Here is a 14,602-nt window from a genome sequence, read left to right on the forward strand (position 1 = left end):
AAAAGATTCAGCCCATTCTTAATACGATGTGTTGTCAGCTAAATTATACTCCTTGTCCGTATATAAATTATTTACAGAAACTATTTGAGAAAAATAAAATTTTAAATGGAGGCTCTGAGTGGCAAACCATGGAAAAAAGTGCATCTTCGGCGTGTTAATGTCAAAATATGGCATATTTTTCACAATCGTATCATTTTTTAGGAGAGAAAATGAGTTCTATTATGAATTATGTATTCCATCTCTCAAATGAGTGGATTTAACCCAACAAAATAATAGTAAGACAAGGTGGCTACTTAATTGTTTTCAGCAATAAATTCCCTGCCATATTTCTTGTCACGACGTTCTTGTGACAGGTATCTCTGAGGTCGGTATCTCTATGGTTCAAGTTTCTTGGATGTATAATTCTTGGTATGGTGAAGCAAACCGCTATGTATATAGAATTAGGTGTACGTGATATTTGTCCATATTGGTCACGAGCAACATAATATAGTATATATAAAAAAGTCATTCGTGATACCTTGGATATACCGACCAGTGGGTCACCAAGATTGCGTAAAAGAATTCTGAAAAGCTGCCGTCTCTAGAAACATCTATTTACCTATTCATACATAAAATTGATTTAAAAATAATGTGGATAGGTTGATTTCCAATATTATTATGTATGTATAACAATATTTTTAAATAATTAATCTACATATATAATATGGCAAGCTTAACATATCTGATAAAGAAATGTCCTATTGATTTTAACTTTATAATTTAGAAATTAAATGAGCCATGCTTGTTTTCTCTTTCCTGTAAAAAAAAAAAAAAAGGTGAAATGAATCACCGTGACGGCGTCGAATAAAAGTAATTAAAATAAATCTGATGTACAACATGTGCACGGTCGACTGAAAATCTAATGGTATTTGTAACCTATGAACTTCCCTTCACTCTTTACCCAGTAATCCTTTTCCAAAAAAAATGTAACCGGAATGATGACTAGTATAAAAACGATTTTGTTTTGTTAATTCATTTTCTGGGGTCATCAGGTATATTTTTAGCTCTATTAATGACCTTTTCATATTAATGACCTTTTCATATTAATGACCTTTTCATATTCCACTTGTAGTGTTCCATAAGTATAAAATAAATGATGACATCCATTTTGCATAATTTCGGTTGATAAAATAATCTGATTTTTTTTAACGATTCACACTTATAATCACGTTATTATGTTATGCAAGGCAAAATTTTAATATTCGCGACATCAGAATTAACCCTTTGGAAATTCCTCGTCTCTTTCCGATGTGATTCAAATAACTTCGAGCCTGAAAGAGACTCGGAGTTAATCATAGTGATATTTCCCAAATGGCAAGATTCAGTAGACGAAAATCCGGCTATATATATAAAGAACAACAGAGCCTTATAACGTGATAGGTCATGAAAATAATACTTGACGACATTTCAACAATCAAAGAAGCACCATTTTTAATTTGTAATGCTATTCTTGCAATATTGTAATGAACAAATTGCAGTAATCATTCAGTCTCAATTGTCTGTGTTGCGGTTAGCGAAGAAATGACATATTCACCGAACCGCTCCGGTGGCCTAGTGGTTAGAGCGTCCGCCTCGGATGCGGGAGGTCGTGGGTTCGATCCCCGGCCGAGTCATACCAAAGACTTACAAAAATGGTACTAACAGCTGCTTCGCTTGGCGCTCAGCATTAAGAGGTTAGTGTTAGGACTGGTCGGCCTGGTGTCAGGATAATGTGACTGGGTGGGACATCATGCTACATGTCTGCGGCATGATGCCCCAGTGCTAGACATCACTATAAACTGCCACATTGCAGACATCGTAGCGATATGACTGGAAAATTGTTAAAGCTACGTTAAAAATCTAATTCACGTCACATCCAAATCACATATTCACCGTGTCGTTATGAAGCTATTTATGACACCGTAACAATAAGGGCATGCGGACAGTCCAAAATGGTCATTGTTTACATCCGCGGTTATTTTTATTGCTTTCGGTGGAAAAGGATGAGAAAGTTTCGATTGCCGAATGAACATCAAAGTCATTCTTCTTTGGTATAGAAACAATATTTTATTACAGTTGTTCAATAAATATAATATTCAACTTGTACTAATTTCAAATGGCAATAAGAATATCATAAAACAACTTCAATCTCTTGCACGCCGATGTTTGCCAAAAAACAGAATTAGACGACTTGCACAAATATCATTTGAAACATTCTTCTACCCAATACTGCCTTAGTATAGAAACAATATTTTCTTATAGTTTTGCAATAAATATAATATTAAACTTGTATTAAGTTTAAAAGGCACATAAGAATCTCATAAAACAATTTCAATCTCTTGCACGCCAATGTTTGCCAAAAACAGAATTAGACGAGTTGCGGAAATATCATTTGAAACAAAACCTCAAATATGATCCTCCGTATCTGATACGGCACGGACAATTATCATTTGTTGCTTATTTGCAAATGGCACCTGGAAGCAGTTGGTATGCTGCATATAAATACAACAGTTTATGGAATGCATGAATATATACAATATTTTAAGATAACTATATTCATTTTACTTCCTCAACTAAGCAATCGCCAGAGAAACATAAACTAGCGATTCAACTAATGAAACTTGCACCGATGTTATACGTTGCCGTATGTAAATGATACTGTCTGTATAGAGGATCTCAAATGGGTAACGATTTAATATTTAATGCATGAAACGAGTTGAATAATGTCAGCTTTTGCAAACCATGGCTCCCAAAAGCTGGACATTATTTAACGAGTTTCATAAAATTTAATTTTAAATCATTACCAATTTGAGATTATTTTTATTACATTGTTTTATTTCAGTAGAAATTATTTAGATAGAAAGAAGAATGAATAATTTCGTTCATTCTGACAGTCGTTTCGTTTGTTGTACGTAAAGCTGAAAAAGTAAAAGTATATTATACATTTTTGCTAACTATAACTCAAAGAATAAGCGTCCATCCAAATAAACAGAACATTTTACAAAAGACAAACATTTGTCAACACAAAATGTCAAATGTCAAATGCGCGTATTGTCACATTGTTTGATACCGGTTTGAGGTGGCCTACACAATACAGTGCCAGTGTTTACGTTGAAATTCTACAACATAACTAAACATTACATTGTTGCAATATTATGGTGAAAAGAAGATTACTGGATGCAGAAATACACATATTTACTGTATTGTATTTGTGACCGGATATTTGCAGTATTTGATTTGGAACATTAGATTGTACAGAAGACGAAAACAAATCTCATTTTGAGTCAGACATCACATATTTTACCGCGTAAATATGTTGTGGTTGGATAAAGTTCTGTCAGTTGGGGAGACCGGTTTATGTCTACATTCTTCTGTGAACAAAGGTGAGTTTAGTTACTTCAGTAAGTTCACATTTAAACCAAGCTTGTATATAGGGTGGATTTCATGCTACCGATATATCGCCCCTCCATCCCATCCTCCACCCTCGCTATCATCTGAGCAATACCCGTAGTTTTGCTTGTTGTTATTGATCTTGTCTTGGGGGTTTTGCCATTTTTCATGTTATGATATTTTATATATGACATAACAAACCCTTGTGGGGGTAAATTGGCAATATTAAAACAGATTAGACCATACTGGACAATAATTTCATGGATTTATTTGGACCAATCCGAATCACATAAAGTGACATGTTCACATGTCATAATATCAAAAATATTAAACTGCACACACTATAGGCAAAGTGTATCGACTATATGATAAATTGTCATTACAGCTATGGACGTCATACTCACTACTATACGCTCCTGCTGATTTTAAGGGACGAAACTATAAAAACAAATATATTATAAATTCGTGAATATATAGCTAATTGTCTCATGAATTGCACTTTATGTTACATAAAGTACTGACTCATTCTTATTTTACGGGATGTTTCAGCATTTTTCTTTGAAGCTGATAAATATCGAAATATTGTAATATAGATTTAGGATAATTAAGTATACATGTATCATGTTTTGTGAAGGATTATCACGAATCCGTACTTTCTACTGCACAAGCAAATAAACAAAAAGAGACTGTTGAATCAGTTATCTTTACTTTGAAAACACTCACCTGTTTAATATGTTTCACTTTGATGATAAATCGCTCCTGCCGCCTAAGTAGTTAGAGTGTCCGCCTCGGATGTGGCAGGCCGCGTGTTCGAATCATACCAAAGACAAAATTGGCACTAGCAGCTGCTTCACTTGGCACTCAGCATTCAGAGGTTAGTGTTAAGACTTGTCGGCCTGGTGTCAGGATAATGTGACTGGGTGAAACATGATGATACATGTCTGAGGCATGATGCCCAGTGAAACACACACACACACACGCAAGCACGCACCCACACTCGCAGGCACAACACAACTTTTTCCATATCCCCCACTGTGATCACCCCTTTAATGCTTAGTAGTTGAGCAGGACACATGTGTATTATACTATTTATTCGATTTTAACAGTAAAGTTTGTGTTTCAGTGTTTTACTGGTAAGGTCAAGGAGGATGTGGGGTTTTATGCTTTTTATGCTGCAACGAAGGGTGTTTATGTGATATTGAATCTTTTTACTTGCTTTGATGCACTAGTAAGGGGAACGTTTCCGTAATATGGTATATAATATATACGAACACGAAATAGCAGTAATTTGAATTTATCAGTGAATTGTTCTACTAATATAACATATGTATCTAATTACTAGCGACTGAGATGGTTAGCATTCCATTGGAATCTCTCCCTATGCTATAATTCAATGGCAATTAGTTAATAGATAATTGATCGACACCGAAAGTAAGAATGTCCTTTTGGTTTGGTTAGAGCAGTGAGTTTCAGTTCAATTCCGAATCTTTAATTTTTAACATCTCACGTATTTTAGGGTCAATTTTAATTAAGATACTGTAAATGTTTCAATAATATAAAACTCGATACAATAAAAGTTTTTATTCCGGATTCGATTGTCTCAAACCAATGTTCCAGTTTGAACGTAGTCAGTGTGATACAATCCAATCAGAGCATTCTTAAAGTTGTATTTGACCTGACAGAAAAGGCTGAGATCGCTCCGATTGATAATTTATCTTCCGGTTTGTACGCGTGCGACGCCATGTTGAGGAAAAGATGAAAAGTTCTGCTTCTATCTCTGAAAACACCATACATCATATTTGATCGTCAAATCAAATTAGGTACAAGCAAAGAACTGTATGAAAATTTCATTCAGATCCAGATTTCAGGGCAGACCCTCTACACGGTTGCCTTTTGGGGGGAAAAGAGGGGTGAAGGTCACGGTGTTCTTTGCACTATTTCTTGGACACCCGCATAAGTCTGGTCAGAAACGTGTACATGATTTTGTTTTCTTTTTAAATTTGATGTAAGGTTGTCCAAGCCATGCCAAGCAGTTGTACAGTTTGATGTACGTACTCTGTCTTGTATTTAGAGTATCCGTGAGTACTGTTTGGAGTATGTATAGGTACAAGTCGTAAGGCCATTTCGCTTGGATGCCACAGGATAATGTTGTATCTGGCTTTGCAGTGTCAGACATGAAATTATTTTTTAAGGTTTATCGTAACGAATTTATCAGTGTACAATTTTTTTGCCACATGACGTTAAATGAGCTTATCCAGGAATGGTCCTGGTTTTTAAAAAGTTGTCGCCCAAAAAATCGCCAACAATATTTTGTCGCCAATGTTAAAAAAATGTCGCCAGAACAAGTAGTGAATATTTTCCCCAAGTCTGGTAATGTAATATGCAATGAAAAGTCTATTAATGTAATAAGCCATGAAACTTGCAACAGATGGGATAGTTATTATTTTATTAACAACAAGCAATACAGCTTTATTATTAAAAAAATAAATCATTACAAGATTGTTTTGCGCTATTAAAATGTTGTAGAGTGTCACATGATCCGTCATGATTTTAGGGCTGCCCATTTGTTGAATGCAGTTTCAAAGTCTAATTCTTCGTATCTGTACATGCTTCTCATGAGTTGAGATGCCGAGTTTATTTCTGATGTCAATTTTTATGAGGTTCATCTTACTGAATCCACGTTCACATTCTACAGTGCTGACAGGTGACACCAGTAGTCTCTCAGCAGCCACAGATGCGCAAGGATATGTTGCCCTGGATCTCACTGCCAAGAGAATCAAGTCCTTAACACCTCTATACACCTTACCATTCCTGAGAACTTGAACCCTGGCATAAGCCACAAAGCCAGCAGACTCCTGACTAACCTCTGACTGATTACCTAACCCACAAGTAGACAAGTAATCGGAAACAATACCTGAAACCTCTGAAAGAATGGAACTGTGAGCCATACAAATAGTGATCACACAACTTTGTTAAAGCACTTAAAACTATTGAATCCCCCTCCTCCTTGAACCTTGCCTTTACATTGTCTATAACAGTATCTACAATTTTGGCACACGACAATGCAGCCTCCGACCTTTGCTTAGCACCATCGCTAATTGTATAGCTTTTGTACTCAAAAGTACACAAACCTGATAAATCTAAACTTGGTCCTGTCAGAAAGAATCCTAGAAGTATTACTACCAGACTCGGACCTCAGACTTTCAAGAACCTCAACAGTGGAGTGAAAAGGGGATTAACCTCGGTAAAGTCAATATTGGATCTCTGATAAGCTTGACACAGAACTGCCAAAGGCTTCAGAATGTCAGCCATATAATTTGCTGTATAAACAAATTTGAAACAAGTAATGGGCTTATACAGTGCAAGAGCCTTTGCAGACTTGTCTTCCAAGAAGACACTAACTAGGGCCTGAAAATTATCAACAACTGCCTGTACACTACCTTCAAAACTAAGCCACCTTGTGTGGAATACCTGATGCAAGTGAGTGCGAAAAGCCTCCAACACTGACTGAATAACCTCAAGCCTACACATATTAAGGGGGGAATATGCAAAATACTTGTCCATATTATTCAGTATATCTTGAAACTTGACCATGTATCTAACCTCGTCAGCTGCAGCACCTGTACCAAGAGCTAACCTTTGTGCAATGCATTGACTTGCAAGCAAACCTTTAGTAGCCTCCTTCAGTCTGGTAACAACACCACTCTTGCAACCCAGCATGACTGCAGCAACATAGGTTGATACACCAATCAGATTGTCCAGACTAAAACTAAATGATTTAATTAAACCGAACAACTCTGAATATATAGATTCTGGATTTGCAGTTTGAAGCTGACAAATACCTAGAAATTGTGTAACTGGTTCAACACTGCCAACCATACTAGTTAAGTACATAACATAAACAATTAAATTCTGATGTACTGAAACATCTGTGCTCTCATCAAGCATGATTTTGTAAACACGAGATTCCTTGACCTCTGTAACCATCTTGTCAACTATTACAGAGGCCAACAACTGCTGAAACTCACTGGTGCTTTTGTGCCTGTCGTAACAATGTGTGCATATCCACTTTAAGGTCTGAGATGGGTGGCGCCCTGAAATGGAAATAATCATTAATTTTTTATGCCATAAATTATCTAATTTATAATTATACATGTTTTATGTTATATATATATGTACATATATATATATATATATATATATATATATATATATATATATATATATATATATATATATATATAGCAAAAGGTTGTTATTAATGCAGCAATCAAAGTGTACTACAGGTGTAACATCACAATAATATTTTATGGTTGTACATGTTTTTCCCCATGTTACTGTCATTTAAATCCATAATATATTACAGTTAACAAGCTATAATATAATATTCTCAGTACCTGTGTGATACACAACTGGTGCAGCTTTGGAACAATTGTATTAGCCAGGTTGCAGTAAGCCACAAAGAAAATGTTCCTCATGGCACTTATAATGGCATGTTTACTTTTTCTAATAGCAGCGATCTTCGTTACTTCCATGATCTTTGCATTCTGCATCACCGTTAGTGCATAGGAATGACTGTTGTCACCTGAAAAAAAATGTATTATCAAATGTAAAATATCTACTTTCCTGACATCTACAGTATCTCACTCATTTTTTAAATAGAAACATTGGATATTAAGCAAATCTATATTGTGTATATTATTTTCCAAATAATAGTTTTGTAAGGAACTTAGGTTAATGACATGTTAATTATAAAAACCTATGATCGTACTTTGCAATGTAAGATAAGTGACATATAATGCGACTGTCAATTTCATGCATTCAGTAATTAAATGTCCCCCGCCCCATGGATAGCTTCACAAAGTACATCTCTGTCAACCAAGAGTTTCTGAAATTTATTTTTGCTGTGTTTTACATGCTTTGCTTATAGTGAATTGCTTCCTAAATCCCAAGAATGATCACTGAATGCTGTAGAATTTTCTTGACAAGCAAAATAGGATCTCCATTCCCACCACTGAAACTTACACAAGTCAACACCTGGCATTAATGTACCATATATATAAGCATAAATTCACACACATTTTAGGAATTTTTAGATATAACAAAAAAGGGCTTGGTTTATTTGTCAATCAATTGCAAGTGCTTTCACTCACTGTAGAATAGGCGGTTTCTTTGAATTATGTCACATGGGCTTAAGTCTAACCTTCAGCTATTGTATAGAATATGAAATGGGGATACGTTGGTGGGGGGCAAATAAGGCACTCCACAGGGAGAAACAGCGTGTCGTTTTTGAAAATGTCACATGTATTGGAAAAATTGGAGAATATTTGATGAAAATGGTGCTTAAATATGCTGCAAAAAAAACTTTGCTGGCAGGTCCCAATCTGCCTGTTTTCGGATTAATTTTTTGCATGACACACTAGAATAACTGTACTGTATGGTATTAACTAAATTTATTCAATGACTATTTGAATTCTTTGGAAATTAATTATTTATATGCATTTGAAACTTTAACACTGAAGGGGCATTTTTTGTTCGTTGGAACATATTCAGATTTCTTGCACTAGTGGAATTGATAGGACTTTTAGGAACTAGGAATTCATACACCATGCTGTAAGTTAATTTAATTCTTTCACTCCTGTATTCTGAAAAATGAAATATCTTCAGTAATGTACAACTTGTTTGCTTGGCTATTTTTTGTTGAGTAGTTTAAGTCTCTGCAATTGTAACACGGGATTGATGGCAAAAGGAAAAGATCAATGAGCAAAATTAACATATATTACTTACCTCGCCTAGATTCATGTTCAGTGACACACTCCTTCAAAATATTACAGCCAGTTGTAAATGAATTGACAACTTGTGCCTTGATATATTTATCACAGAACATCTCCTTTGAAATTTGTATCATATCTCAGTCACGTATGCCCAAGTTTCCAGCTATCAAGAAATTTTCTGGAACTTTTGACCCATCATGATGTGGTGTTGCACTTGAAGCATTACTACCATCACTACATGTAGATGATGTTGAATTGCCAGGTTTAATATCAGGTTCAATGACTGTGTTGTCTGATGAATTTGTACTAAATCCAAATGCTGTTAATTTTTTTAACTTTTATGATGAGATGATGAACATGCAACGTCTAACTCATGATAATGTTGCACTGTCAACAGTATATAATTGTGATTGAGATCTGTTCATTTGCTTTGTATTTATACACAGCAATTGGTTCTTCAAAAGTAATCAGTTTTCTCAGAAGTTTCAGCAGAGTTATTTTATTGGTATAATATTTTTAAAAAAACAACAGAAGGATTTGCCATTCAATTAATTGTAGCAGTTTTGTTCGTGTCTTCAGAGGTCAGTCGATTGTAGGTTTAGTCTGGTAGCATGATTGAGTGTATCACTCGAGCCAGATGTCAACATAAGTGGATTGTGATGTAACAGTGCGCTGTAAATGTGGGTTTGTCAGTATGAACAAAGGAGTTGTTTATGTAACAATTAGATTCCAGTGCATTGTGTAGCCAAGTTTGTGGCTTCCTTATTTTGTTCCTTTGAAGTTCTCCACTCCAAATCCATGATTGTATGTACAAAGTAAACAACCAAAAAGACTGTTGGCAAAAAAATAGCCAAATGGTATATTTTGTCGCCAATAAGGGGGAAAAAATCGCAGTTTGTGACATTGCCGAAGCCCAGGATGATCCCTGTTATCAGAATACTAGACAGACCAACAAGTTTTCTATTTGGTGACATTTTGTTGTTTAAATAGAAACTAAGACAGTGCCTTAACTAGTATAATCATTTTGCTTCAGAGGCAGTATGGCATGTGGCCAGTTGATCCTCAGCGTAATTGATTGTGGATGTAAAGAATTATTACTGTCATTCAATGGAATACAGTACTACTGTAGCCACACTCATGGTATATTGGAAAATGCATTTTCAGTGGTTAATATTAACGTTTTGGGATTTATCATGATCTCATTATTACATTTTTTTTTTTCTTTTTCCTCTGTGAAACCCTAAGATCTTAAAACAAAAACTGTCCATAAATGCAATTCTAAAAATAACCTCTGAACTCCAAAATTTCCAAGTTTTGATTTTGTCAAGTGGGACTTGGTAGAAGTGTAAAACATGGAAACTTTTTTTATAATACCTTTTAACTAAATGTTATTGTATTCATACATTTGTACAAGTCTATAAAAAAAGACATTTAAAACATGTTTTCAAATCATTTCCTGTATTCAGTAATTTAGGATGATTCGTCTTTGATGTTGCATTAGAATTCACATTTATTTTACTTTCAGATAGAAGCACAATCTGGGCAAATAAAAAACCACTGTTTCAATGTCACACATCCTTGTTCATAAAAACTGAGTACTAAATTAAAGAGTGAGGCTATACTTAATGGCATGTCATAAAGATGGTGAAGGAGTTAAGTTGTATTTCTATTACTCGTATAGTTGATGCTAAGAACCAAAGTAGCAGTCAAGAAGTTTATTTTGGATCAGTTTAAACACATTTAAAAAGTTGCACGCGTTTTATGCACAACTTGGAATTCTCATCCAATATTTGCCTATTTGCTCCTGAGCACCACAAAAGCAGATCTCTTTGATCTTCAGAAAGACTAGAAATTAGTATGAACCCACACTGTATGGAATAATGTGTCTTATGACGATCTGAATTTCACAAATGAAGTCAGATAAATCAAGATTCCATGACTGCCATGATTTTTTCCTTGAAGCAACACCAACAGAAGTTGAGAAGTGAATAGGAACATGAAACAGAAGAGATGCTTTTATTATCAGGGATGATGAACTAATTAAGTATGATGCAATCTGATGCGACCCCCTAGAGTCCCATACTGGGTTTAACATATGAATAATTGCATATTCAGAATCTACACAAAATTTCCAATATAATTGCTTGGGATAGTGGTTTTGTGGCCATATAATGTGGAAACCATGCAAGATAGCTTCAAGATGATTTCAGATCCATGATCTACACAAAAAGGTCTATAGGACTTGTGATTTTGAGCTGTCTAGCACAGTTAGAAATGTTAAAAAAAAAAGTTACATGAAATTTGACCCCAGCTACATGCTTTCATGAGTTATTGGTGACGCTTATTTTTCAGAAAGCTAGGAGCCTAATATTTTGTAAGTCATCATTCCTCAACATGTACTTCAACTTATATTTTTTACAGATTTCTTTGAGGAGAGTCAAATTCCCACCTGTGGCCCACTTAAAATGGAATGTGTATCTACTCTAAACGAGCCACATCTTTGTGCATGAATTGTCATCATATTTTTCACACTCTAGTCAAGTTATTATGTCTAGGTCTTTTGTTTAATTTTTGTTATATATTTTTCATTCTGAGAATTTTTTGTGACAATTTCAGGATTTAACTAAGCTAGTAGCTAACAACTGCTGGCTTTGTTTGCATTTTCTCTATTTAAAGTACTGAATAGTTTTTGGTCGTTCAGAGTTTGAACATAAACCTAGAATAATATTTAGATTCACTTGATGATTAGTCTGAACAACCCAAAAGGTATCCATAATTCATATAATGCACTGAATCAGATTTTACATTGCTGAGTGCACAGTATTTTCAATATGTCGGAGAAGGGGATGGGGTGAAAATGATGTCAATAAACAACCCCTCTCCAAAGGATAAACGATATAGCTTTTTTATCTGACTTTTTCTTCTCATGACTGTTGTGATTGTATGAAAGATAATGAAAATATGAAAGATCTAAAAGCACCCTGCCAGGTTTTTCTCTGATTGTAACAAAACTTCATGTTTACTTTCTGCTCATCTTACCTGGCATAAATTAGCAAAATAGTTATTTAAAAATGTGAAGTCTTGACAAAAATTGGAAAGCCTGACTCCCAGGGGCTCACCAATTCTAGATTGGGCACCTCTCATCTTCTAAGTAGGTTGCTAATTTGAGCTTTCTATATGTAAAAAAAAATCTCTTAATCTACCCTGTTGATCAAAGTTGCCTTACAAAACCTTAAGATACAAAACTTTAACTTCCAGAATGATGCTGTTGGTTTGATTAATACTCCACTCTGATGTGGCATCTGTTCATAGATGTCACACTCAGATATATTGTCTCTACACTTGTTTACATTATGAGAATGGCAGCACAATTCACAGGTTGCACTCTGCTGAACTTTTTTATTGTACGTTATTAATTTCATTCCAGAATTCTGAACTAAAATGGCTCATTATCCAGGATATGTCCCCATGAATGCCATGATGATGCACCAGCCCTATATGGTGGCTCTCAGATTTCCGGCAGGGATGCCCCCATCAGCAGCAGGGCAACAGTATCTTCAGGGGCTTCAGGGTGTGCCTGTTACACTTGGTCAGACATCAGGGGTACCACCACATCTCTCTGGAACTCCATTACAAGCAGGGGTCACTTTTTCAGCTGCAGCATTATCACAGTCGATGACTGGAGGAATTCCAGGTGGAGTTCCAGGAATTCCAGGAACACTTTCAGCGATTCCGGGTGGACTGGCTGGAATGCCAGGCTTTCCATCTGGTGCACCTGTCAGTATGGCCAGCATGGCAGGTGCCATGGGAACAATGGGAACCATGGGCATGACTATGACAGGGATTCCAGTATCAGCATCTGCCCAGGGTCTGCTAGGGACACCAACACCACCCTCAATAATGACAGTGGCTCATACACCTACACCACCCTTGGCAGATTCCTTGTCTCAAGGGTTTGCTCAGCCTATATTGACTCAGCATATTAGCAGTGACAGAAAGCGCAAGCTGGATGAGGGGAGGAGTCCAAGGTGAGGAACTGTGCTTTTTAACACTTTCAGTATAAGGAAGTGGAGAAAAAAAAATGTTCACCCTTTAGATTTTGATGGGAAATGGGTTAATATCCATTTAATTCAACTCTGCTTAACTTAATTCAGTTTTAATTGATTTTAATGTTGTAAATTGAGCATGCAGGAATTTCAAGCAATATTATCATATTCAGTTTTTACCATGTTAATTGTTATTAAAACTCAGTTAAACCATATAGTATTTGAATGTGTACAGTCTGGTTCCTCATGTACCACACAGTTCAGTTAACAAAGATATTTAATACCAATCCATAACATAATATTTATATATTTTTCCTCATTTTCTGTTGGTTTTTTCGTCTTCAGTTTACTTGGACTGCCAGCCCAGCATTTGCAGATGCACATTCCACTTCCTTTGCCACAAGAAGAAATAGAATATGACCCCGATGCTCCAAATGTTGATGAAACAATGGTGGTACTTGATCATTATAACTCGGACCTTTATCTTGCTCTTGATTCAGATGGGTAAGAGTCTGTCAGATTTTCTATTATGTAATTAACAAGTCAGTTTAACGACTAACAGGTAGTGTATGATGTACTAGGTTTAAAATACAGACCTTAATATTTCAAATCAGTCACAGTGAACTGTGAATTAATCAATGTTTAGAGGGTATGTATCATGGGGTAATCTGAGGCAGTAGATATCAGGATCAGAGGTCCCAAGACGATACATGTTAAAGCAGTTTTCTGAAAGATAAGTCATAAAGAAGTTCATGAAAACTTTGCAGGAAATCAAAATTCAAATGAAAATGAAATTTACTATTAAACAAAATTGGTGTGTATTACATGGTGGGTTCTGATTTGATGCCTATCAGGATACATGAGTCCATCTATGAAAGGTTTGAAAAATCTGCACACTGCATAGTATTGGAAAATGGGAGCTGAGATTTTAAGCTCCTGGTTCTTTTTGCAAGGACTAGATTATCAGTGTTATGCTAAAAATGTAATAGTAAAATTCTTGTACGTTTATCAGCAAAACAAGTTGGATAATATCTGAAATGTAAAACAAAGCTTGCATTGGCATTAATTTTCCATGTGATAGATATTTAATATATTGTAGCCCTTTACGGTGGGCATTACCTACTGATTAGGTTGAACTGAAGTGTACAACCATTGTTTTTGATGTGCAGCAGTACTTGGTTTGCAAGACCAAATATATAAATATTTCTCATTGTTATTTTACTTCTGCTAAGATCTGTTACCATGCCTCTTCTTAGGACTTGTAGTGCTTGTGTTTTATTGTAGGATGGCTAGTCTGCAACATTTATGTCACCTATTACTAGAACTAGGTATGTTGAAAAATCTTATACTGCATTGTTTTTGAACATAACTGAT

The 14,602-nt window shown here is 35.4% G+C and overlaps 2 protein-coding genes across 2 annotated transcripts in view; one reads left to right on the forward strand and one right to left on the reverse strand.

Annotated features, from left to right (window-relative positions):
• The first annotated feature begins 5,096 nt into the window (after nucleotides 1-5,096).
• LOC149802316 (uncharacterized) overlaps nucleotides 5,097-14,602 on the forward strand; it is a 59,861-nt gene continuing 50,355 nt past the window's right edge. Inside the window, exons 1-3 of the mRNA XM_089951532.1 lie at nucleotides 5,097-5,228; nucleotides 12,610-13,210; nucleotides 13,574-13,732. Coding sequence (XP_089807658.1) covers nucleotides 12,624-13,210; nucleotides 13,574-13,732 — 746 coding nt within the window. The 5' untranslated portion in view covers nucleotides 5,097-5,228; nucleotides 12,610-12,623. The remainder of the gene's footprint in view (nucleotides 5,229-12,609; nucleotides 13,211-13,573; nucleotides 13,733-14,602) is intronic.
• Nucleotides 6,604-9,316, reverse strand: LOC149802317 (zinc finger protein 862-like). Its single transcript, XM_089951501.1, has 2 exons — nucleotides 9,196-9,316; nucleotides 6,604-7,502 (listed from the first exon to the last, which is right to left on the reverse strand). The coding sequence occupies exons 1-2, from the start codon at nucleotides 9,314-9,316 to the stop codon at nucleotides 6,604-6,606; spliced, it is 1,020 nt and encodes a 339-aa protein (XP_089807627.1).

Source organism: Sinohyriopsis cumingii, chromosome 3, assembly GCF_028554795.1.
Source record: "Sinohyriopsis cumingii isolate HCF-2022 chromosome 3, ASM2855479v2, whole genome shotgun sequence".
NCBI lineage: Eukaryota > Metazoa > Mollusca > Bivalvia > Unionida > Unionidae > Sinohyriopsis > Sinohyriopsis cumingii.